At 47.6% G+C, this 22,456-nt stretch overlaps 1 protein-coding gene across 2 annotated transcripts; it reads left to right on the forward strand.

The window, feature by feature from the left end:
- The first annotated feature begins 929 nt into the window (after window positions 1-929).
- Window positions 930-15,793, forward strand: ARPC1A (actin related protein 2/3 complex subunit 1A). Of its 2 annotated transcripts, none has more exons than XM_086622021.1 (10): window positions 930-1,026; window positions 4,266-4,370; window positions 4,778-4,882; window positions 7,159-7,381; window positions 9,199-9,306; window positions 12,576-12,788; window positions 13,284-13,359; window positions 13,553-13,746; window positions 14,463-14,553; window positions 15,422-15,793. In XM_086622021.1, the coding sequence occupies exons 2-10, from the start codon at window positions 4,307-4,309 to the stop codon at window positions 15,458-15,460; spliced, it is 1,113 nt and encodes a 370-aa protein (XP_086478147.1). In that variant the 5' UTR covers window positions 930-1,026; window positions 4,266-4,306; the 3' UTR covers window positions 15,461-15,793. The 2 variants fall into 2 exon arrangements, with proteins under 2 accessions (XP_086478147.1, XP_086478146.1); XM_086622020.1 differs by having other exon boundaries at window positions 4,289-4,370.
- Window positions 15,794-22,456: the final 6,663 nt, after the last annotated feature.

Here is a 22,456-nt window from a genome sequence, read left to right on the forward strand (position 1 = left end):
CTCAAAATTAAACTCACTACTCTATTGCTCCTCAGTAGATCTGCAAGTCACTAATCTCTCCTCATTCCCCCCACTTGCTGTCTTTTCTTTTGTTGTACTTGAGCTCACAAAACCTCACAGGCATTGGAGTTCTGACGTTTTATGGGAGCCAAACCATGAGACTTCAAACAACGAGCAACTCCTCAAGGGGATCAGGAGTAAGGCAAAGTACTGCAAATGCATTTCTTTCTATATTTCAGCCAGACAGGAGGGAAGGCTCTACAGCATCTGAAAGAGTTGGGATAGGATCGTTATCCGCTGCAGTGGAGAGCACCCTCCTTCCATCCTTCAGCCTCACAAACGGAGGAAGGCCACGAAGACTCCATGCACGACAGCTCTCCAGCTCTAAGCCAGGCTATGCTGAAGAAACCCAAACGCTCTCCTTTCGACTCCTCACAACCTCCTTCCCAAGCCTCTGGCTGTTCCCTGGCACTGCTACCCACAGCCCTGCCAACCCCTCACGCAAACCAGCCCCGCCGGTGGCACGCTGGGCCTCCACACACCCGGAGGACCCGCCGACACCCAGCTCGTGCCTTCCAACAGGGGCAGCCATAGCCTCCCTCACCTCACAGGGCGATAAAACACCAAGAACGACAACTGCTGCCTTCACTGAGAAATTCTCCTCAGCCACGAGCACTCACCCTCTCCCGCCCCTCCGCGAGCGGCACTGCGCATGCGCGCTCCCCACAGCGCGCGCTCCCGCCTGCCGCCTTTGTGCGAGGCGCGCGCACGGCGCGCGGCACGCCCGGCACTCCCTCCCTCCCGCCGCGCAGGCGCAGATCGGAGCCCCGGCGCGCCCCGCCCTCCCCCGCCCCTGCAGCGCGGCGGCAGCGGCGGCGCATGCGCAGAGCGCGTTTCCTGCCTCCCTTGTCAGTGCCGGGCCCCCCCTCGGCCTCCGCCGCCGGCCGCTCCCTCTCCCGCCGTACGGAGCGGAGTCGCGTTGACTGACCAGAGTCCGCGAGTCCCGCTCCGCTCCCGCCGCCTCAGGTGAGTCCCCGCACCGGGGGCGGCTGTCCGGGGCGCCGCCGGGCCGGCTTGCCCCCGCCCCAAGAGGGGTGGCGGGCGGGGGGAGCCTGCAGGCCCGTCGGTGCTGAGGGAATGGCGGGGGGCGAGTCACCTCAGCCCCGGCCTGTTCGGGGGCGAGGGGCTGTGCCCGGCCCTGCCGCTCTGGGTCCGTGACACCTTTCTGCGGGCGAGGCGCTGGGCACCGCTTGTTCGCCCCGAAGGGACAGGGGCACACGGGCGAAGGGATGGGGCCGGGGAGGGAGCAGCCGGGCGGGCCGCGGCGGAGCAGCTCCTGCCTCGCCCCCTGCCCCTGCCCCGCCGTGGGCTCCGCAGCAGCGCCGTGCACCCGCGTTATCAGCGCGGGGCAGGGCCGCAGCCCACAAGCCATCCCAAACCGGTCGGCTTTGCAATGCGAATGGAGCCCTGTGTCAGTAGGTTTGCCCGCGAGGAGGCAGCCTCTTGGGAGAGCTGCGCCGAGTGATCGGGAGGGAATGACAGTAGCAGGAGGCAGTCCTTAAGTATAGGCACCTCTGTTCCAGGTGTTAGTGATGTAGGTGCTCTGAAAATAGGCAAGGATTAGAAACATCCTTTTTTCTCTCTCTAACACACACAGTCTCCACTTCTGAGTCTGCATCCTTGCTAGTTGCTTGCCCAGGGATGGCCTTGTACCACGTATTTCTCACCCCACTGAGAGATGACAGCAGCTGAATTCTGTACTTCCCAACCTTGATCTTCTCAGTCTACACACTGAAAGAACTCCTGCTGTACAACGGCTTAAGATTTGCTTTTTTTTGTCTTCTATTTTTTAAATTTTATTGATACTCAGGGACAGTTACTTTACCTTTGAAAAAAAGATCAGGGATGGCTGTGTCAAGTACTTGGCTAACAAAGTTATCATAACAGTATCTTCCGTGTGTGAGATTCTGAGGTTGGCTGACAAGAAGGCATTGAGGGCTTTGCTACATGTGAATTGTATCAAGAATCATAGAGCAAATTGCATTTTCTCTTGTGAAATGCGAGTTTGATTTTGCCTATGTATTGTTAAGGACTAAATATAACAGGAATACTTCATTAAGACTTATCTTCCCAAAGAAGATAGCACTGCAACTATCAAATGACAGAAATAGTAGTACTTTTTGAGATTATCATCACTGTTGGGTTTTGTGAGATTGTTAGCAAACCCAAACAGATAACAGTTGCTCACTGCAAGTTACGGTGCTCAAGAATCTCCATCAATGGGAAGGAATGGATCATATAGCTTGCCTAGGCTGTCTTTGGGAACAGTGTGCAGGTCAGTAAAAATCTCTGATCTAGAAGTTAGGATGGGACCGTGTCATTTGTATGTAGTGCAACTCTGCAGAGAAAATACCAGGCTTTGGGGTATTGAAAGGGTTTTGAAATAGCTGCATTCCTTGGGGAGAGGAGATTAGATGTTTTTACGGTTTATTTCGGAAAGAGTAGAAAAGGCTGAGCATTCCTTGTTGGTAGAACAGCTCTTCAACTTTTCCTGTATATGGAAATGTACTGCTACTGAATGTTGGCATGTCCTAAAGCAAGATCGTGGAAAAAGCAATTTGCAGTCATGTTTTGCTTATACTAACACATGGAATCTCCAGTCATGGCTGGCCAAGGTCAAAGGTAACTTGAATTATGTCAACATTTTCACATTAATAAGAAGTGATTGTTTTGCTTAGGACTGCATGTGTTTAATATCTGCATTCGATTGGTAGAACATGATTATTAGAACTATCACGGAAGTCATGCTGGAAATTATCAACTGGACTTAAAGCTTATACAGTTCAAAGTTATATTTGAAGTACACTTGAAATGTAATCGTAAGTCATATTTCTTTAAAACAGCAGTGCTTGATTTCTTAAAAAAAAAAGGAGAAAAAAGAAAAGAAAAAGTCTCTCCAGTTATTTACATTGGTGAAGTACTGTTTTCTCTGCTCCAAGGTTCAGCACCTTCAGCATATTTGTTGGATTAGTGGTGTGAGAGTAATTGCTAAGCTCCGTAAGAACTCACTCATCTTTCATTCACTCTTGAGTTTCTGTTGGACTGCCGTTCATTTCCTGTTTGCTTCCAAATTCCTACCTTGTCCTGAAGTCTCCACCCTCTGCTAACATGGCCATACTTGGGTATGTTGTAATTTCAGGCTGTAATGGGTGTGGGTGTCTTGGAATGACATCATGGAGATATTTCTTTTTAGATGTATAGATAGGGGTAAAAAGAATTTGATCCATCCGCCAAGGATAAATTACTATGAAAATTAGTGGAATATATGGAAGGAATTGACAAATCCAGGTTGTATGTGTTGAACTGTGCACATCTGAACTGCTACAGGTGACCTTGAGTTTATACAGTGTTGTCTTCCATCCATTTATGTTGCTCTTGATTAATACGGGACATGGAATATGAGGTGATATTTTAAACAACTCGGTAATTGTGGGCCAGTGCACCTCCAGTTGCAGAGGGTCAGCGCTGTCTTTTGTAGCAGTTACAAGTTAAAGAAAAAACTGAATGTCTAGTTTTTTCCTTAAACAAACTGAAATGCTTAGAAGCTGGAATGACTCAGCTCGTTCTTTTAGTGTTCGAGTCTCATGGGGGCAAAACCCTGACTATAAAACAGTGAAGTGCTAGGATTAATTTGAGGAAATTAGTTAATTACTGATCTTAATAATTTTTTTCCCTAGGATACATATAAACAGCTTTGTCAAATCATACATCAGATTACAGTTACGTACCAATGTTCTGGACACACCAGTTTCACCTCCTGAAAAAGAAGAAGAAAAAGGTTTTATTGTAGTGCTACCTGTGAGCCTTGATACATGGCAGGGGTTTGAATCAACTCACTCAGATATGTCCTTAGAATTTCTAATTTTTTTTCCAAGTATGCTGTTTCCAGAGTAAAGCTATTAGGTTTCCTAAGAACCTGCTGCCTCGCCTGTGAGGATACACTGAAAAGCAAGCATTTATGGCTTTTAGGGCAATTTTACTGGGCTGTAGTGAGCAGGACAGGTGAAATTCGTCTGCCTGCTGAACGGAGCAGGGCATGTGGCAAAGGCAGCTCTTTCACGGCCTTAAATATTTACTAAGTTGTGATCTTCTGTAAGTAAATTGTAATGCTGGACTGAAACAACTGTGGTAAATGCTGAAGGCTGATTTTGGTTGAGTAATGATTTAATTTTGAAGTGTTTTGTTGTCAATTTTACACCTTTCAGCTTTTTCAATTTTTACAACATAGGAATATCTTTAACTCGGAATGTCTCTACATCAGTTTTTACTAGAGCCAATCACCTGCCATGCATGGAACAGAGACCGTACTCGTAAGTAATACGTCAGTTTTAATTTTTAACTTCTTTCACTGTGCTCTTTTCTCTGTACTGCCAGTTCGTGATCTTGTAGTTTTCTGCACCTTGTGAGAGTATGAGCTGCTCCTTGCCGTCTTTGACGCTCTATTTCCGTGCCCCTGAACCAGCCCTTAATAGCCTACTTTTCTACTAGAACATGGATTATTATGTTCAAAATGCATTGTCTTTCTGTGCGGTATATTCGTGACCATGTCATAACCATAATTATTTAAGATTATCGAGTGATGTGAGCTCTGTGTTTACAAAACCCATGTGCTCTGAAACTTGAGAATACAGGCTTTAGATCGGAAAATCATTCCAAGTAAAGCATTTTTCACTAAAAAGTCCTCTGTGCTATTGGATTGTTTTATTTCTTCTTCAAGAGATTGCCATTAGCCCTAATAATCATGAAGTCCACATCTACAAGAAGAACGGGAACCAGTGGGTAAAGGCTCATGAGCTGAAGGAGCACAATGGCCACATTACAGGTAAGAGGAGATTGTGCTGTGCCAGACACTACGTTTGGCCGCCCCTCTCTTTTTCCGAGTCAAAAATCTGAACTGGAGATCTGCAAGTGTTGAGTAAATAGATCTTTTTCTAGGTTGGCATTCCCACTTACAGAGAGCTTTGCAGCATTTTTCTGGACCGCACGCAGTGAATGTGAGGAATAAAAGCCCTACTTCATTTCTGCACGTTTCAGCAGAGTAACCCAGCCTTTCCCTCTACTCCCTGTTTCTCATCTGTAATAACATAGTGAGAATGAATTTTTGGTCTTCTGAAGTAATCTGGTTGTGTGTCAGACTCTACTGGTGATACACGCTGCTCTCTTTCAAGTGCTAGTATTAAAACTTCATCAAGTAGACAACTGTTGCATTGGTCTGTGGCTTCCGACAGCAATAAATATCCTTTTTTCGGGACTGTATAAACACTTGAAGTGGTCAGTCCTGGATTTATGACCAACCATCAGCGAGCGCGTTTCACTGCAGGCCCAGAGTGTCTGTAGATGCACCGGGAAAACGAAAGAGCTGCCATGATGAGTCACAAGGTGTTATTTTTAACATGTGATTGTCCTGCGGTAGTCTTTTACGTTACTGTATTTTTTCACGGTGATATTTTTATAAGAGCTTTATGCTCGAAGGAAATGAAAGTAATTAATACAAGCACTGGCCCCAAACAGCAATATCCTTTTTTCTGTTCTCAGCTCACTAATGGGCAGAAGTATCTGCCCAACAGCATTTTGCAGGAACTTTATTCAATTTAGCTGATTCTTGCTGTCAAAGAGCATGGCTGTACGTGCTGTTTTGTGAAGAATCACTTGGGCTGAATTTACAAATGACATGCTGTTCCCCAAAGACGTTCCTCTGCATTTTTCTTGTACCTGTTAGTGTTAGAAGCCGAATATTCATGACTTGGGAAAAGAGTGCTCTCTGCTTTCCTGCATAGCGTATTCCTTTGGAATACTAAATACTGTGGTTATGGTGAAGAGTAGCCTTAAACTGTGCTTAGACACAGGAGATAGGCTGATCAAACCGCTTGTTGCCTCTGACAGGAGTGATTCAACTGCTGCCACTCCAGCTTCTGATCACGAGGGACAAGGTCCCTTGTCTTGTCTTCCTGTCTCTTGGTGCAAACATTTGTGGTGAGCTGCTTCTGTTTGCTTACAGGAAGAGCATTTTTCACTCTCTTTTGCTGGCTTAGTTTTCTGCTAAACTAAAAAGCTGAACTTGCCATGGGTCAGAAAAACACTGGTGCTGGTGCAAGGGAGGTGGTGGGAAAGAGAAGTAAAGAGAGACAGGATGGTCCCCCTTTCAAAGGCAGCACTGGATTGACTCGTGTAACTATGGTTTCAGGCTACCAAACTCCTCAAAATCGAATTTTTTAAGCATAAGCCTATTTTGAAGTAGACCATACGTGAATAATATGGTAAAAATAGTACAAATTTTTTCCATTACTTTTATCCTTTTTTCACTTTGCGTGCTTAAGGAGTGTTTTGAATACAAACCACAGTTATGAAAAACCATTGAGATGTAATTTTGTGGCAGGAGAGTTGGGGATTGCACTCTGCATCTCAAAGAAGGATGCTGAAGAAAAGATGAAAAATCATGTTGCCGTAAGACTTTCCAGTTGAGAACATCCTTCGTTGCATGGGAGGGGAAAGAAGCAACAGCAGGGTTATCGAAGGCTTTGTTTTATTCTTTGAATTTGTTATTTTTGCTTGGGAAACGTTTCTTTCTCAGGGCACAGCTTAAACAGGCATGCAGAAAAATGTAAGGCTTCTATCAGTGCATAAAGATTGATAATTTCTAACAAAAAAAAAACCCTACAATCTAAACTTTTAGATCATGACTGCGGTCTGGCAGCAAGCAGACAACTATGTTAGAGGTTTGTGCATAGTTTTAGAATTGCTGGATTTCAGCTGTTGAAATCCAGTCTCTTGGAGAAGTCGGTGGTTTGGAGTCTGCGGGCGGACAGGCCATAACCAGTCTGCAGAGCTCCACCTGTTGGCCAACGGTCAGAGCCGGCTTCCTTCACGGGCAAATTCTCTGGAATCTGGAAATTTGGGATCTGCAATTCTGATGAAAGCTAGAGGGACAAGCTGATATCCCTAACGGTTCAAAATGGTGCCTGGAGAATAAGTGAACAAGGGGAATACTAACAACAGTAGTAACTGTGATAGAAGGCTGTGAGATTGTCTCTGTATTGTCTCGCTGTAAAGCAGGCAGGAGAAAGGGGAAATGTTATTAATATGAACTCCAACCTGCAGGAATCGACTGGGCTCCCAAAAGCGATCGCATTGTCACTTGCGGTGCAGACCGGAACGCCTACGTTTGGAGTCAGAAAGATGGTGTGTGGAAACCAACCCTTGTGATTCTGAGAATTAATCGTGCAGCCACCTTTGTGAAGTGGTCTCCCTTGGAGAATAAATTTGCTGTGGGAAGCGGAGCTCGACTTATATCCGTGTGCTACTTTGAATCTGAAAATGACTGGTAAGCTGTTTGAGTTTAATTTCTATTTATACGCCGAAGGTCTGCACAGGAAAGCTGAAGCCTGGAGTTTGATGGTGGTAACTAGGTTACCATTTTTCTAATTCCTGAAATCTTCAGGAAACATAGAAGGAGAGACCTCATCAGTTCTTTTTACATCTTAGGACGTAAAAAGAATGTAAAGGGACTTTTTACATCTTAAGGAGAGGATTCCCTCTTTCACTTCTTTACTCTGGTGTAGCACCTAAAGTCGTTGGGCTTAGCCTGTTTTCAGGTTATCCATGTTGGCGTGGATGTGTTCCGGCTGACTGCCATAAACATATGTTGCTTTTCTAAAAGTGCAAGAATTTCTGCAGGGTAAAAATATCTTTACCACAACTATATGATTGAAAAAAAAGATAAACGATTCCCCCTGCACCTCCTTCCAGAATAAATGAAGAAACCTTGACTTGAGTCTTTCTTCCATGTAGGTTATTTTGGGCCATTTCTTGTCATTAAAGAATTCAAGTCTGTCACTTATCTCCAGGGTGGTCTATTAGAAGATGTTCAAGCTTGTCATCTACTTGTTCTGTATAATGTCATATATCTTTGTCACAGGTCTAGATTTCAGACAGGACTATCACCAATATTTCCACCGTTAATGTTTTTTTCCTCTTTGGCATCTAAACTCAGTGCTTCTGATCTTTGATGGATCTACATCTGTAGCAGCATGTGTTGGACTGACATTTCCTTTATCATCTGTAGGTGAAATCAGTGTGTTGAGTAGCTGCTACTTTGGGTTGCATAAACATGTGCAAAACCACAGGTGCCTGTGCCCGCTGTTCTGTGTGCAGTCTTCCATGTGGAGATGGTAAACAATGAGACCATCTGCAAAATGCATTTTAAAGATTGTTTTGGACTTTTATGCTTTCCAGCATACTCAGTTGTTAATATTTCCCCTGGCCCAATTGTCTGCAGAAAAATCAAAACCCTATATGTTGAAGACACTTAATTTAATGCAGTCCTTAAAACTGCTTGTGCCTGATGGAAGTCAATTCAAAGAAAAAGCACCATCATCCCAAAGGCCATCAAGTGAATAACAGATTTCATTACTGTTCTGTAAATAGCTCAAACAAACTAAATCTACTGAGACATGTTTAGGCTAACATTGATGCATTCAACATCAGGACCACTTTTCACTGTATTTCACTCAATTTCAAATAATTGAGATGTATACAGTGGTCATATCACTGGCAGTTTACTTGTTACTTTTGTAGTTATTGTATTATTAAAGAGTAGAAAAGTTGGTAGATACGAGAGATGCCTGTAAAACACATTGGCAGAAGCTGGAGAGTAAATGTGATCTCAGAACACAGTGCTGCTTGGGTCAGTACCAGTGTCAAAGCTGAGCTCTTGTCCATGGGGTGTAAGGGACCACACAATTAGAATCACAGAATGGTTTGGGTTGGAAGGGACCTCAAAGATCATCTAGTTCCAACCCCCCTGCCGTGGGCAGGGGTGTTGGAAAATTACTGTGCAGAATTCACGTTAAGGAGTTCAGTCCAATGCATCGTGAAAGTGAGTTACGAGTAGGGTTCGAGTGGAGAGGTATGTATTTAATGTGAATTTGTTTATAATCTCTAAAATTTTAATTAAGATAACCATATAAAGTTCACAGACTGCAGAAGGCAATATGGAAGATTTGGGCAGAATGTGAGTTTCATTGCAAAATGGATGTGTTTGGTCACTGACAAGGGGTGATCTTTTCGAGGAGTATTTTGTGGGTTTGGGGAAGCCCAGCAAAATATTTTTGTATAAATTTTACCACTCTTTTCCTGTAGGTGGGTGAGCAAACACATTAAAAAGCCCATTCGTTCCACTGTCCTTAGCCTGGACTGGCATCCCAACAATGTTTTGCTGGCTGCTGGATCCTGTGACTTCAAGTGCAGGTGAGAGAAAACGAAGCATGTTAAGTCAGTACGGGTTCCTCCTTCAAGTGAGCCAGAAGCATGAGCGTGTTGATGGTGCATTTGCTATCAGAGTAGAAGATGGGTCATTGTGTACTGCTGTTGTTACCAAAATGAAATGTCCAGCCTAAGAGACTTTGGCTTTGGTGCTACTTCTAGCAGACTTCGGACTACCAACGTCTATCTGTTGAGGGACGTGACAGACCTGAATTTAATGAACTGGTGGGTTTCTTTACTGGCGGTACACAGAAGTAGTACTACTGTGTGTGCACTGAGTGCTGAGATCTGGTTGTTAGGCTGAGGTTAGACTAGCAGGTGCCATCTTGTAGAACACCAACACTGCTAGTTAGAGTTGAAAAAACAATATCCTGTTCTATCCAATTCAGAATAACTTGGCACTTCCAAAGGTGATATCTCATCTTTTTCTTCCCTGAGACACTTGTTCTCTCCCCTTCGCCTTTGTTAGCCTTAACGTTCTTGCAGCGTGTGGTGAGCAGAGTCACGGAATTGATCCGCCTGAAGCTCAACATGATGTTTTTGAAGAACAGTAAGAAAAAAGGCTCATAAAAGCAGACTGCCATGTGAGATAGATGAGGCAGTCTTTCAAACTGATTATGAAGTCACACCGTGAGGGACAGGTCCTGCAAGTTGCTCTGTGCTGAGTGATTGGGGTCGCTGCAATGAAGTCTGCTGAGTGGTTGACTTTAATTCATATTTCATTTAATCACTTCTACCTTGAATAATAAAGCTTCTTTTCTTAAATTCTTTATGTAACAGGGCAATTTTTAAGCTTCAAAGTGTGTTCTAAAAATGACTAAGAAGGAGTAGGAGGGGAAGGTGGGACTAACTATTACGTTTCTTATTTCAGAATGAAACCCGTGTGTCTAAATTCCATTCTTTGGTACCTTTTTATGTAAGGAGAGACGTTAACGGAAGCTGGGAGGAAGAGAAGAGTTGTCTCCCTTCCCTGCCTAATCTCCAGTTTTAATTAGATAAACCATACTTGTTCACTTCCTTTCACAAAAAACATGGTGTAAAATGTGCTGATTCATCTTCTGGAATTTCACATGTGCAGATTTTTTCACATGTGTTCATAAAACATCTCAGACTCCGACATTAGGTCAGCTGAGACCTGTTTCTTTAGTCCTTGTGTCTCCATGTTCAGTGCTTGTTATGTACATTGCACCCCTGATTATCTCCTCTTCCCTGTTTTGGCTGAGAAGTTAGACTTGAATCACTTTCTGTTCAGTGTGATTTTTTGGGGAGAAACTCAAGATGTGGTTCAGTCAATTTCCTAGGAGCGTACTCTAGAAGCCTTGCTTAGTCCTTTGTTTTCCATCAGAAAACTCATTCTGTCCTGCATCTCGCTTCTCTGAAAATGATGTATATTTTGAAAAAAAACCACAAATCTTGGTTTAAAACATTTGGGAAACTTTCTGCTCTTCCTTAACGTTGTACTTTGGGATTAATCCTTTAGTAATTTCGCTGCTTCTATCTCCATATAGACGCATTAAAGGAAGAAAGGAAAGGTAGTGGAAGCTGATACTGGATTTATGTTTCTGTTTGTTCCTCAAACCCATGTAAGAACATTCTCTGTGCTAAATGATTAACGTGGATCTCTAGAATTCCAGTTCTAGAGAATGTTTAGTTACATATTAAAGATGATGAAGATATCTGGGCCTGAAGCATACATCTGTTCTGAAAGGTGGTTCTGAAGAAAATCATGAAATGGATCTGCCAGAGCCACTGCCAACTAGTGAGGAGCTAAGTGGGAGACATTTTGGGAAAAGAATGGAGGGCAGAAGAGGCTCCAAGTCGATAGGTATTCAGAGAGTTTTTTGAGTGGCTGGCCTAGATGAGCTCCTCTTCCGTTTAACTTTAGAAATATATATATATAGCTAACAGCACCATATAAATGTGAACTTTATATGCTGGCTGGAACCATGTTGCTGTGGGAATGAAAGTCATTTCCCAATGTTCTTGGAAGGCTGAGGCCTTCAAGCTGAGATGGTTTTGGTTTTAAAAGAAAGGGAGACTTTAGTAAGGGAAAAGTCTTTATTTTTAAGGTCTTTCACTACTTAGGAAAGATTTTTATGCCTTGTGTCAAAGACTGTTGCTTTAAACATCTTGTCCTATTTCCATACATTAAGAGAACTGTCCTTTTGGATGTCTCTATAAAATTAAGTTTGAATGATTATCATTAGATTATATTTAAACTGATAGAGCCGACTATAAATTTATACTTAATTCTCTGAAAATCTGTATGTAATACAGCTGCAGTTAAACCCTTCATGTTCCAAATGATCAGCTTTATTCGAATAAGCAGAACGTAGGTGCCTTTTGAAGTGCATACTCCACACGTGTAAAAGATTTAAAAAACGAGGAGGGGGAGCAACGTTTCCGTAAACTCACTATAAAATAATTTTTTTTGTGCTTGTCTGCAACCATGAATATTTGATCACAGTTTTTCTTTTATACTGAAACGTTTCCCTGGTAGTGGTGTGGCGTAGCTCACTTGCTCCTCCTGTTCAATGGACTCTAATCCTATGTTCGTGACGTCCCAGGAACTTCCATGGTAACAGTCAAGACCAGCATATTATGGCATGTCTGAATCATGCAGAAGGAATTTGATGAAAGGGGGAGGCTTTCTGTTTAAACATACCTTGCAAATTGTAGTGCTGGGAAAAAAAACGTTAAAAACATTGTGGTAACTCAGGTTTTCAAGGCTTTCTTTCTGTAAGAAGCCAGGATAAGATGGCTTAGAGCCTCTTTGCTGGCATTTGAACATGGGTTTTCTTTCTTTGAAATCCTGCTAAAAAGTGAATGTTCTTAAAAAGTGGGTAATTTCGTAGGTGTTTGTATCAGCTTCTAATTATACAGCGCTTTCCGTGGTTGTTCTCTAACTGAAGAATTGACTCTGGAAGTTATTAGCACCGCGAAAGGATGAAAGGGAAATCTTAGCACAATGGAAAATGCGACGACAGTGTATGTTTTTTGTGCCATCTTCTGGAAGAAGGGAGAAAGAACCAGACATGACATTTATGAGAAACCTGTGTGCATGGCACCCTTTGTACTATTGCTTTCTCTCTGTATACTGAAGCTTCCCAGCTGCTGGGGGCTGATTTAAAGATCCTGTAGTATTTTATTTTAGTAGAATTAGAAAGCATCTGGTTGTTTCCAATATGACATGTGTATGCAGCTCCCAGGAGGTTTTTTCTGTCTTTGTTCATGCTGAAATCTTTTATTTGCAGGGTGTTTTCTGCTTACATAAAGGAGGTGGATGAAAAACCAGCCAGTACACCGTGGGGCTCCAAAATGCCCTTTGGGCAGCTGATGTCAGAATTTGGGGGCGCTGGAAGTGGCGGATGGGTGCACAGTGTCAGTTTTTCTGCCAGCGGTAACCGCCTCGCCTGGGTCAGCCATGACAGCACTGTGTCAGTTGCTGATGCCTCAAAAAATATGATGTAAGTGTGTTCTTCCTGCTAGTTATTAGCTGGCTGGCTGGGGATATCATCGAGTACGAAGCGTTCTAGAATTCCTCTCTCATTTATTACAAAATCACAAAAGTTGACTTAATTTAACGTACAGGCTTATTCCTCCTGGAAAGATGAAGTCAAGCACTAAAACTTCAAGTGGTTTTATATTGCAAATGAAATTAATAGCATCATCAGTTTGAACCTTTTTTGGGTGTGTTCTTTATAAACTCTTGCTGCTGTTTACACATGATGTTAGATAATTTCAGTGTTTCACCTGGAATCCTTCATGTTTGTTATAGATCTTCCAGGACGTTTTCATGAGGTTAAAACATTTTATTACGAGTTATGATCTTCTGATGTCACCTCAGGACAACTGAGTTACACTGACTTCTAATAAGCCTTGTGTGGGAATGGTCTCTTTTTTGTTGGAGCCAAAGATGAGAGGTTTCAATGGAGTCCTCTAACAAATGTTCTTGTGTTCAGGGTTTCGCAGCTGAAAACAGAGTTCCTCCCACTCCTGAGTGTGTCGTTTGTCTCCGAGAACAGTGTGGTGGCAGCTGTAAGTGTCTGTTATTTGCTTCTCGTAGAGTGTTGTGTTTTGGAGAGGGAGAAACGCCATACGTTACGAAGTTGGTAATAAGCTCTTCCATAGTGTCGGTCTTTGCATTCCTGCAATTAGCAGCAGCAGAAAAACGAAACGGTGATTGTGTTGGTTGTGTTTCTTGACATGCTTTCGCCACGTCTGCTTGCAGGGCCATGACTGCTGCCCCATGCTCTTTAACTGTGATGACCGTGGCTTGCTGACCTTCGTTTCCAAACTAGACATTCCAAAACAGAGCATCCAGCGCAATATTTCTGCTATGGAACGCTTCCGGAACATGGATAAAAGAGCCACTACAGAAGATCGTAACACTACCCTGGAGACACTGCACCAAAACAGCATAACGTGAGTGTCTTGGCTGCCGATACAAGGGGAAGGAATGTTCTCCATATCACTTTGCTTTCCCAGGATGTGCTGCAAACCCACGAGAGCTCAGATTTGTATACAGATGAGTTTAGCTGGTGTCCCATTTGCATTTCAGTCTTTCACTAACAGCTGTCTGTTCCTGGGACTTATGTGGCAGCTGGTAAAGTTAACCATTAACATGGCATGTGTGCTACTGCTGTTTGCTCGTGTTTAATGTGTTCTGTAACTTGAACACAGTTTATCTTATCAAATATGTAGACAGTTCACAAGAGGTTGGTAGCACTGTGCAAAATCTAGGCAGCAAAATTCTCCTGAAACAAGAATCCACATACCAGCTTCCTATTTCAGGTGTTATTTCCATGTGTATTTATTCATCAAAAGGATTGATTTCAGGTTAATCAAGTAAAATATCCTTGCAGTTAAAAAAAGTATGTGAGCCCAGAGGATGCCAACGTTTCTGAAGTGAGTTGTCTTTATTCAAGGAAAATGTTGAGGCTGCAGCCACCAAGTGATAAAAGAGTAGAACATCCTTTTTCTTTGCTGATTTTCTGAAGCGTTGTACCAAAAATGTAGCATAAGCTCTGCTATAGTCATGTCTCCCTTTGAGAGAGTGGGAGTTGAATTCAACCCAGATTTCCCAGTTTTTTGGCGCTTTGGCATGAGTGTCTGTTACAGCTATCACTCTCTGCTTTCAGCCAAGTGTCAATTTACGAGATAGACAAACGAGATTGTCGTAAATTCTGCACCACGGGCATTGATGGAGCAATGACCATCTGGGATTTCAAGGTACGCTTGTACTACTGTTACGTGAACTGGGTGTGCTGGTGGGTTTTTTGATCTGTATCATCAACTTCTGGGGCTCAGCCTTGATGCAGGCTTTATTAGCAGTAGGAAATCCAGACCGGAATATTCAAGACCATTAGTGAACTCCATCAGGGAGACAGATCCAAAATCCAGCATAAACGCAGATATACTTTGCTTGGCAGATGGTGCTAATCCAGACTTAATTTTCTAATGGAATTGCTTAATGTCCCTGTAGGAATCTCACTAATTCTTTTCCGACCTCTACCTCAGCCCCAATCAGGCTGGAATGATCGTTGGTATGACACGGCCTGCTGCTTCTTCTTGCTCCCAACCCTTTGGGCTCTGCTCGCCATCTTTCTGCAGAACGTAGTCCTGCCCACTCCTAAGAATTCTTAAAGTAGGAAGAAGTTACCTTGAACAGTTAGAAAATACAGTCAGCACTGTACTGAAAACCCTAAAAGGATGTAATTAGTAGTGCGAGTGGTTGCTTTGCTGAGCATTGGCCAACAGAGGTCCCTGCTGGGCCTCCCCGAGGTGCCGAGAGCTCAGCACTGCCTGGCTGGAAAAGAACAGTTTGTGTTCTATAATGCCAGAAAGCTCTGGAAAGAAATTGAGGGGATACATAATCTGCTTGAATGCAGTTCCAGGGGGAGAGGGGGGAATTGTCAGTCTATATGTGCAGGAGTTTGAAATGAAGGATCGTAGTGGTCTCTGGCTCTTGAACGCGAGTCTAATGTCAAGTGTTCAGGGTTTTTACTCTTTTCTCTCAACATCAGCATTGACACTCAGTTATTTAACACAGGATGCCGTAGCAGGTTGTGATTAAGATTTTCTTTTTTTCTCTTTCAAGACCTTAGAGTCCTCTATTCAAGGTCTACGAATCATGTAAAGGTGGATTTCCATGATCTAGCAGGACAAACTGCTTGACAGAACGCAGCTCCCACATCTGCACAAACCCGAAAAGGGAGAAGAAGAAGGTGGAATATTTGGAAACACTGAGAAAATACAGCTTGGCAGATTTTCTTTTGAATCTAAATTTGGTGAATTGTGTTGGTTTCAAAATCAGCTGTGATTTTTTTTTTTTTAATTATTTTTTGGTTGGTTGTTTCATTCCATTCTTTACCAAAGCTGCTCCTTAAGTAGTTTATTGCAGGAAGTTATGAATCACTAACTTAAAAAGGGGAATTTTATGTAAATTGTCTGCTAGAAATAATAATAATAAAAAAAAGAAAAACTGACTCTTTGTTTTGGTGCTCATTAGCAGTGATTAAAAAAGGGATATTAAGGGAATTAACTCTGAGAGGATGGGAGAACCCTGCACTGATATTTTGTGGCCTTAAAATAGAAGAGTTCATCTTGACTGAAAGTTTCTTAAAGTTCTGGAGTTCTGATGATCTGGATGTGAAGATTCAGCAGGGCTTCTTTCAGAGCAATTGTTTCCTTGAGGTGATGATTTTGGAGGATGAATGATCGTGTCCTGCTACTCTTAGTTCTGTCTGCCTGGCATTTAATCCAGTAATAATAGCAAATTAACCTCAATGTCTGTCTTTTTTTTTTTTTTATTGTCCGTTTAGTGGCTCCCAGTTTCCTGAAGGCGAATGACCGGAATTGTTTGTAGTTACCTTTTAGAATTTGTACAAAGACTTCTCACAGTGCAGTGCCCGGGATATGGGCTGGAAGGCTGCCTGTGGAAAGGGAAGCAAAAATCCGCTGAGCCAGATCTTAAGAGGACAAATTAAAAGCAAAATCACTTTGTGCATCCATGAAGCTACGCAGGCCTGCATGTCGTGATAGAGCTGAGAGCTTGGCCTGTAAAATTCTGTGCTAGTGGAGAAACGAAGCACGCTTATCAGAGGTGTCAGCGTGGTCTGGTTCTGGGCAGATCCTTTGTCTCCAGGTGACTGTATCTTCTGAAGTTCAGTTCTGAGCCCCGGTAGCTCACTGAGACATTTGCACTTGACTTGTTTTATTCAGACCGTGCTCTGAAGGGAATTAGCTGGCTCATGGCATTGCTTTTACAAGGTTTAAGACTTCGTTGTTTCTGTTGAAAATACAGAAGTGTCTTAAAAAAACCCCAATGACTAAATTTACCACTTCCTCTGGAGCCAGAGTTGCTTCGTACACCACTCATTTCTCGGCTCCAAGTGACTCAAAGGGAGGGTGGAAGATAAGCTCACAAAGCTGGCAGCTGCCGTTCCGCTGCGAGCGAGCTGTGTCCGTCACGGAGCTGGATCGTTTTCAGGTGCAATGGTGGTCGTGTGCAGAGAATTAACTGTTTTTCCAGTTCCTTCAGGTTTTCTCGTGTCTTCCCCCTTCCTCCTCTGGCAGTCAAGTGTGGCTTTGCAATTTCCTCTCCCTTTTAAACAGAAAATGGTGACTGTATAACCTCTACCCATCTTGCAGTCCAGTGACCCGCTGCTCACAATGACTCGTGGTGGGGTTGGGTTTATCAACGAGGATACAGTGCTAGTGCAGTGAAGTGTCTTCTGGGTCAAAGCGACCCTGCCAGCCTTGGTGGATGGACGGAGGAGCCCAGGTTTGGCTTTGTCTGTCTCCGAGTGGTAGAACACTGGAACAGGTTGCCCAGAGAGGTGGTGGATGCTCCATCCCTGGAGACGTTCAAGGCCAGGTTGGACAAGGCCCTGAGCAACCTGATCTAGTTGGAGATATCCCTGTTCCTTGCAGGGGGGTTGGACTAGATGACCTTTGAAGGTCCCTTCCAGCCCTAACCATTCTATGATTCTATGATTCTATGATTCTATGATTCTATGATTCTATGATTCTATGATTCTATGATTCTATTAGGTGCTCATCTCTCACAGAAAGTCACGGGTTTGTTTCCAAAGTCACTTTTCCAAAGTGTGGTGGTTTATTTAAAGAGCAATGAAACCAGTGAAGGATTTAGAGAACTTGTCCTATGAGGAGCGGCTGAGGGAGCTGGGACTGGTCAGTCTGGAGAAGAGGAGGCTCGGGGGGACCTTCTCGCTCTCTACAATTACTTGAAAGGAAGTCGTAGGGAGATGAGGTTTGGTCTCTTCTCCCACGTTAGGAATGACAGGACGAGAGGGAATGGCCTCAGGGGGGAAATTTAGGTTGGATATCAGGAAGAATTTCTTTGCAGAGAGGGTTGTGAAGTATTGGAACAGGCTGCCCAGGGAGGTGGTGGAGTCCCCATCCCTGGAGGTGTTTAAAAACCGTGTGGATTTGGTGTTGAGGAACATGGTTTAGGGACCCTGACAGTGCAGAGTGAACGGTTGGACTCGATCTTGAGGGTCTCTTCCAACCAGACGATTCTATGATTTCCAGAAAGTATTTAAAAAATGAATTCTAAAACGCATGATCCAAATAACGTAAAAGGATGGAAAAAAATCATCTAATGTGAGAGTGAAGAAAATGAATCGAGGAAATGCTCTGTGGGCAGCGCTGGGGATGACACGCTCTTCCCCCTTCTCTTCACAACAGACCTGGATTCCTACTGCTGCTCATTCCCATCCCTGCCTGGAAGGGATGGACAGAGGGATGGTGTCCTGTCCTGTGTCCTCCCATCCCATCCAGCTGGTCTTGGTGCAGGGCTGGTGCAGGAGGTAGCGGCAGGACACCAGGAAAGCCTGAACCCTCCTGGCGAAGCGCAGAGGCAGAGCAGCTCGGGGCCAAAGGAGGGCTAGAGAAAACGTGTAGGTAGCAGGAGAAACTTCAAAAAGCCGCAGCTATTGTTGGAGCTGCTTCCGGTTTTGCTGCGTTTGGGGCATCAGCGATGCTGGGAGCGAGGCTGGGCACTGCAATGGGCAAAGTGCTGCCAGAGGACGGGGCAGCTCACTGCTTCCTAAAAGAGGTTTTCCCACCGTGGGGGTTCACTCCTGGCCAGAACTGCAGAGACCCATCACCCTCTGGGGACATCCTGGGATCTCCACACGTGTCTGCATGGGATGACAGTGACACTCGCGAAGGGAAGTGTGGTTAATGGGCTCCAGCACCAAGGGAGGGATGAGCTGCCTGCTCAGTGCCACCCCACAGCCTTTATCTACAGCTGAGCCCTCGCTTGGGGATCAACCCTGCAACTTGACAAACACGAGGTTATTGTAGCCACATCCTGCAGCTGAGGAGCCCTGTCGGAGCCCTGCCCTCCCTATACGAGACCCCGAGGTGCTGCTGTTCCGCTTCCGCGACGTTACTTGGGGAGGGAAGGGGTGAGTGCATCCCTCCACGCTGACTGCAGCCAGCTTGCAGCAGGGGAGCGAGAAGCTGAAGCTCATCTCTCCTTCCCAGCGCTTCCAGCAGGAGCTGGGCTCCATGGGAGTTACCCTGCCGGCCTGGGAAAGGGATAAAAAATAATTATTCTGCAGCAGGAGGGGAAAAAAGAGGGGTGCACGTCTGTAGGTGGGGGCACAGGCACAGTGTGGTGGGGTGCAGAGCCGTGGCCACAGCCAGCCTGGGCTGGGTTCCTGACGGGCTCGGCGGGATGCAGGAACCACCAGCAGCTGCTGCTCAGGGCGGCCGGATCCAGACGCCGCAGGGTCCTGCCGAGCTGCGAATCTCCCCGGCGTGGGAGGCGATGCCGCTGCACATCTCGCTCCGGGTGGGCTTCGACCGCAGCTACCGCCTGCTGCGGGCCAGCATGGCAGGGAGGGCCTCCGCGCCGCATCCGTCCTCCCGAAACGCAGCGGGGACCGGAGGGCGAGCGACCATCCTGCAGCCAGCGGGAGAGGACGGGGCTCCTTCCCCTCGGCTCTCCTGGTCCCATCCCTCCCCGCTGCACCCGGGGCGAGTCGCCCGCATCCCACCGAGCAGCGGGGGCTGCCGGGGGCCAGTGGCCCGTCCACGTGCGGCGACGGCGGAGAGGCCTGGCTCGCAGGCAGGCAGAGGCAGGGGCAGGGCGGCCGCCGAAGCTGCTTTGCGCTCCCCCAACGCCCACGTAAGGAAGTGGTTGCATTTCTCGGAGAGGAAAAGGGAAGTCGGGCTGCCTCGGCGGGGCAGCCAGCAGCTCCCGCCGCTCGCTCCGGGCTGCCGTTCGTGTCGACTGCCCAGAGTCCATGAACCTGCCCTGCCCGCGCTGCCCAGCAAGGTAAGGAGCGGGGCGGCAGCTCTGCCACCCCCCCGAGGAGCTGGGTCTGTCCCACGGGGGCTGTGGCCATCACCTCTGCCACTGCTCACACCCCACTCAAGGGGAGGTGGGGACCCCCCGGCCGGGGGTGCTTTGGGGTCTGAGGGGGTGCAGGCAGCACCTCGCTGCTTGTAGGTTTTGCTGTCGCTGCGTTTTGGGCTCTTTTTTTTTTTTTTTTTCCCCTCCCAGCTTTGGCAGCAAGTTTGAGGTTTATTCTCTTGCCGGAGGCGCAGCGGCTGCGGGGTGTTGGACAGGGTCCCCGGGCAGGGGTCCCAGTGGGGACTGGTGCTGGCAGAGCTGGAGCTGCCTGTGATCTGTCCTCTCCTCCTCGGGCATCAGCTGCCTCCAGCTTTACCCAGTGTGAGGAAGAGGAGGGTCAGAGCTACCCTTCATCTGCCCTGGGGCAATGATGTCCCCCCAGGGCCAGGCTGGCTCCTGGGGTGCCCCACACCAGCACTGGGGACTGAGGATGGGTGTCCCCAGCCTGGTTGGCAGGAGCACGGGTGGGGGTGACACCCTGCGCAACCCGTGGAGGGACTCTGGAGGGTCGGTGCCTGGGTCTGGGCAGTGCAGGAGGACCGGGCCACCATGGTGGCCAGGGACAGCTTCACGGGGTCCTGTGGCTCCTGGTGGGACCGTCACTGTGTCCCTGCACCGGCGGGTTCAAACCCACCTCCTGCCGCCCCGCCAGGCTCGGAAAACTGAAAATACAGCTCCTCCGGCACGTGGCTTCCTCCCCAGGACCGGGAGGAGCCCCCAGTGCTGGGCTCCTGCCAAGGTTTGGTTATCTCCTCCAAGGATGTTTCCAAAGTTCTCTGAGCTGGCTGGGGAGATAACGGAGCTGTGTTGGGTCCCGATCCTGCCCTGTCCGGCCATTGGAAAATGCCCGTTTTCCTCCCTCGAGAGCCTCCGTCCCAAGCAGGGGGATAGCCACAGCCCTTCCCATGCTCTTCCCTGCTGGGAAAGGGGCTGCTGAGCTCCCCATGGATCACCCCACGATTTCCCCTCCCGGATGGGAGCGTGGCTCAGCCCACGGGGCGTCAGCAGGGAACTGGCCGTAAACCAGCTGCCGGGGAAATGGGACATAAACAGCTGCAGGGAGCGACCGGAGCTCCAACGGCCGAGGAGCCCGTTGCCGCGTACCCAGCGCTCCCGCGGCAGCGGACGGCTTCCGCTCCCCGGCACGGCGGCCGAGCCCGTCCCTTCGGCGGCCGGCGTTAGGCGGGTGAACAGCAAAACCCCTGGGGAGGAGCATCCGGGCCTCTGAGCATCCAAAAGAAGTTAAATAAAAAAAGCATCCCTGTTTTCTTAGAGAGCAGCGAAGCCGGAAAGCGCGGTGAGGCGCCCTGCCTCCCGTCCCTCCTCCCCAGGAGCGGTTTCAGCCCGGTCCCCATTTCACACTTTTCTGCTCCTCATCCTTTACAATGCCAACAGCAGCATCCCCGCTTCCCGACGGCTTTATTCTGCGCTCGCGGTGCGGCTCCGGCTGCAGGGCTGGGGGCAGGGGCCCGTGGTGGTTTCATACCCTCCCATGGGTCACCTCCGTGCCAAATCCCAGCAGGATCAGTGGGGCCGGGGTCGGGCAGCTGCCTGCTCGGCCATGCCCGCGTCCTCGGCCGGCAGGGACGGGTGTTTCGGCAGGGGCTCGGCCGCAGGGTGCGTGACGGTGGGGATTGTGCCGTGCGTTGGCATTGGGATTTCTCCGCCTGCCAAAGGCAGGTGATGGAGCTCCATGGATTTTCTTTTCACCGGCCCGGGAAAGGAGGTTTGCTAAGAGGGATTTTTCCCTTCCCCTCTACTGGTTTTAGCTGCCAAAGAAAACGGGCAGCGTTCAGGGAGTTCCCAAAATAGCCGAGAGGCAAACTGTGAGTAATCCCCATCCGTCACGCCCTGGTGAGGTGTTTCCCTCCATCCATGTGTTACCTTGGCCGGGTGGCCAAGGGGCTGCACCGCTGCTCCGAGCCCTTCCCGCGGCACCCAGAGCTGGTTTGCAGGGAGCCACTGCGTCCTGCGGCACCGGAGCTGTCGGTGGGTGCTGGCGGGAGTGGTGGGAGCTCAGCCAAGGGAAGGGATTAGTCACCGGCTCGTCGGGACTGAGCACACACAGGGTGGGACGGGACGGGATGGGATGGGATGGGACGGGATGGAACAGAGGTGCCTCCATGGGGCTTTGGCTATTCCTAAATGAGAGATAGGGAAGGAGCAAGTGGATCTGGCCCCACAGGGCTAGTGGGAGAAGCCAGAGGGAGGAGGTGCTGCCCATGGAGGGGTCCCTGGAATGCACGTGAGGCTGGTGGTGCTGGCACCGGGGTCCCCGTGTGCCCGACTGGCTCCTGCCCACCAGGCTCCAGCTGGCAGGGGCAGGATAATGACATAGTTTGAAAATCCCTGGAAGTGGTCTCCGCTTCCCATCTGGCCAGGGAACACCTATGGGGCACCCAGCTATGGGGTGCCTGGCTATGGGGCACCCAGCTGGCACCCAGCCATGGGATGTTCAGCAGGGGTGCCCAGCCATAGGGCAGCACTGTGGGGAATGTCTCCTCCAGCTCCAGCTGGACCCTCTCTGGCCCCCCCCGAGCTTGGGCAGTCTCTGAGCTTGGAAATCCTCAGGGAAACCCTTTTCCCTGCAGAGGAGGGACACGGTGGGCTGCAACACGGGGCTGATCCCGCTGGGACGGAACGCTCGGTGGGGCTGGGAGTCGGGGGGTCTCGCTGGGGGCTTGTCCCCGTGGCCAGAGCAGCATCTCCTGATGGCCACGGGGGTCTCGCCCCATCCCCAGCCCG

Source organism: Tauraco erythrolophus, chromosome 17 (assembly GCF_009769465.1).
Source record: "Tauraco erythrolophus isolate bTauEry1 chromosome 17, bTauEry1.pri, whole genome shotgun sequence".
NCBI classification, from domain to species: domain Eukaryota; kingdom Metazoa; phylum Chordata; class Aves; order Musophagiformes; family Musophagidae; genus Tauraco; species Tauraco erythrolophus.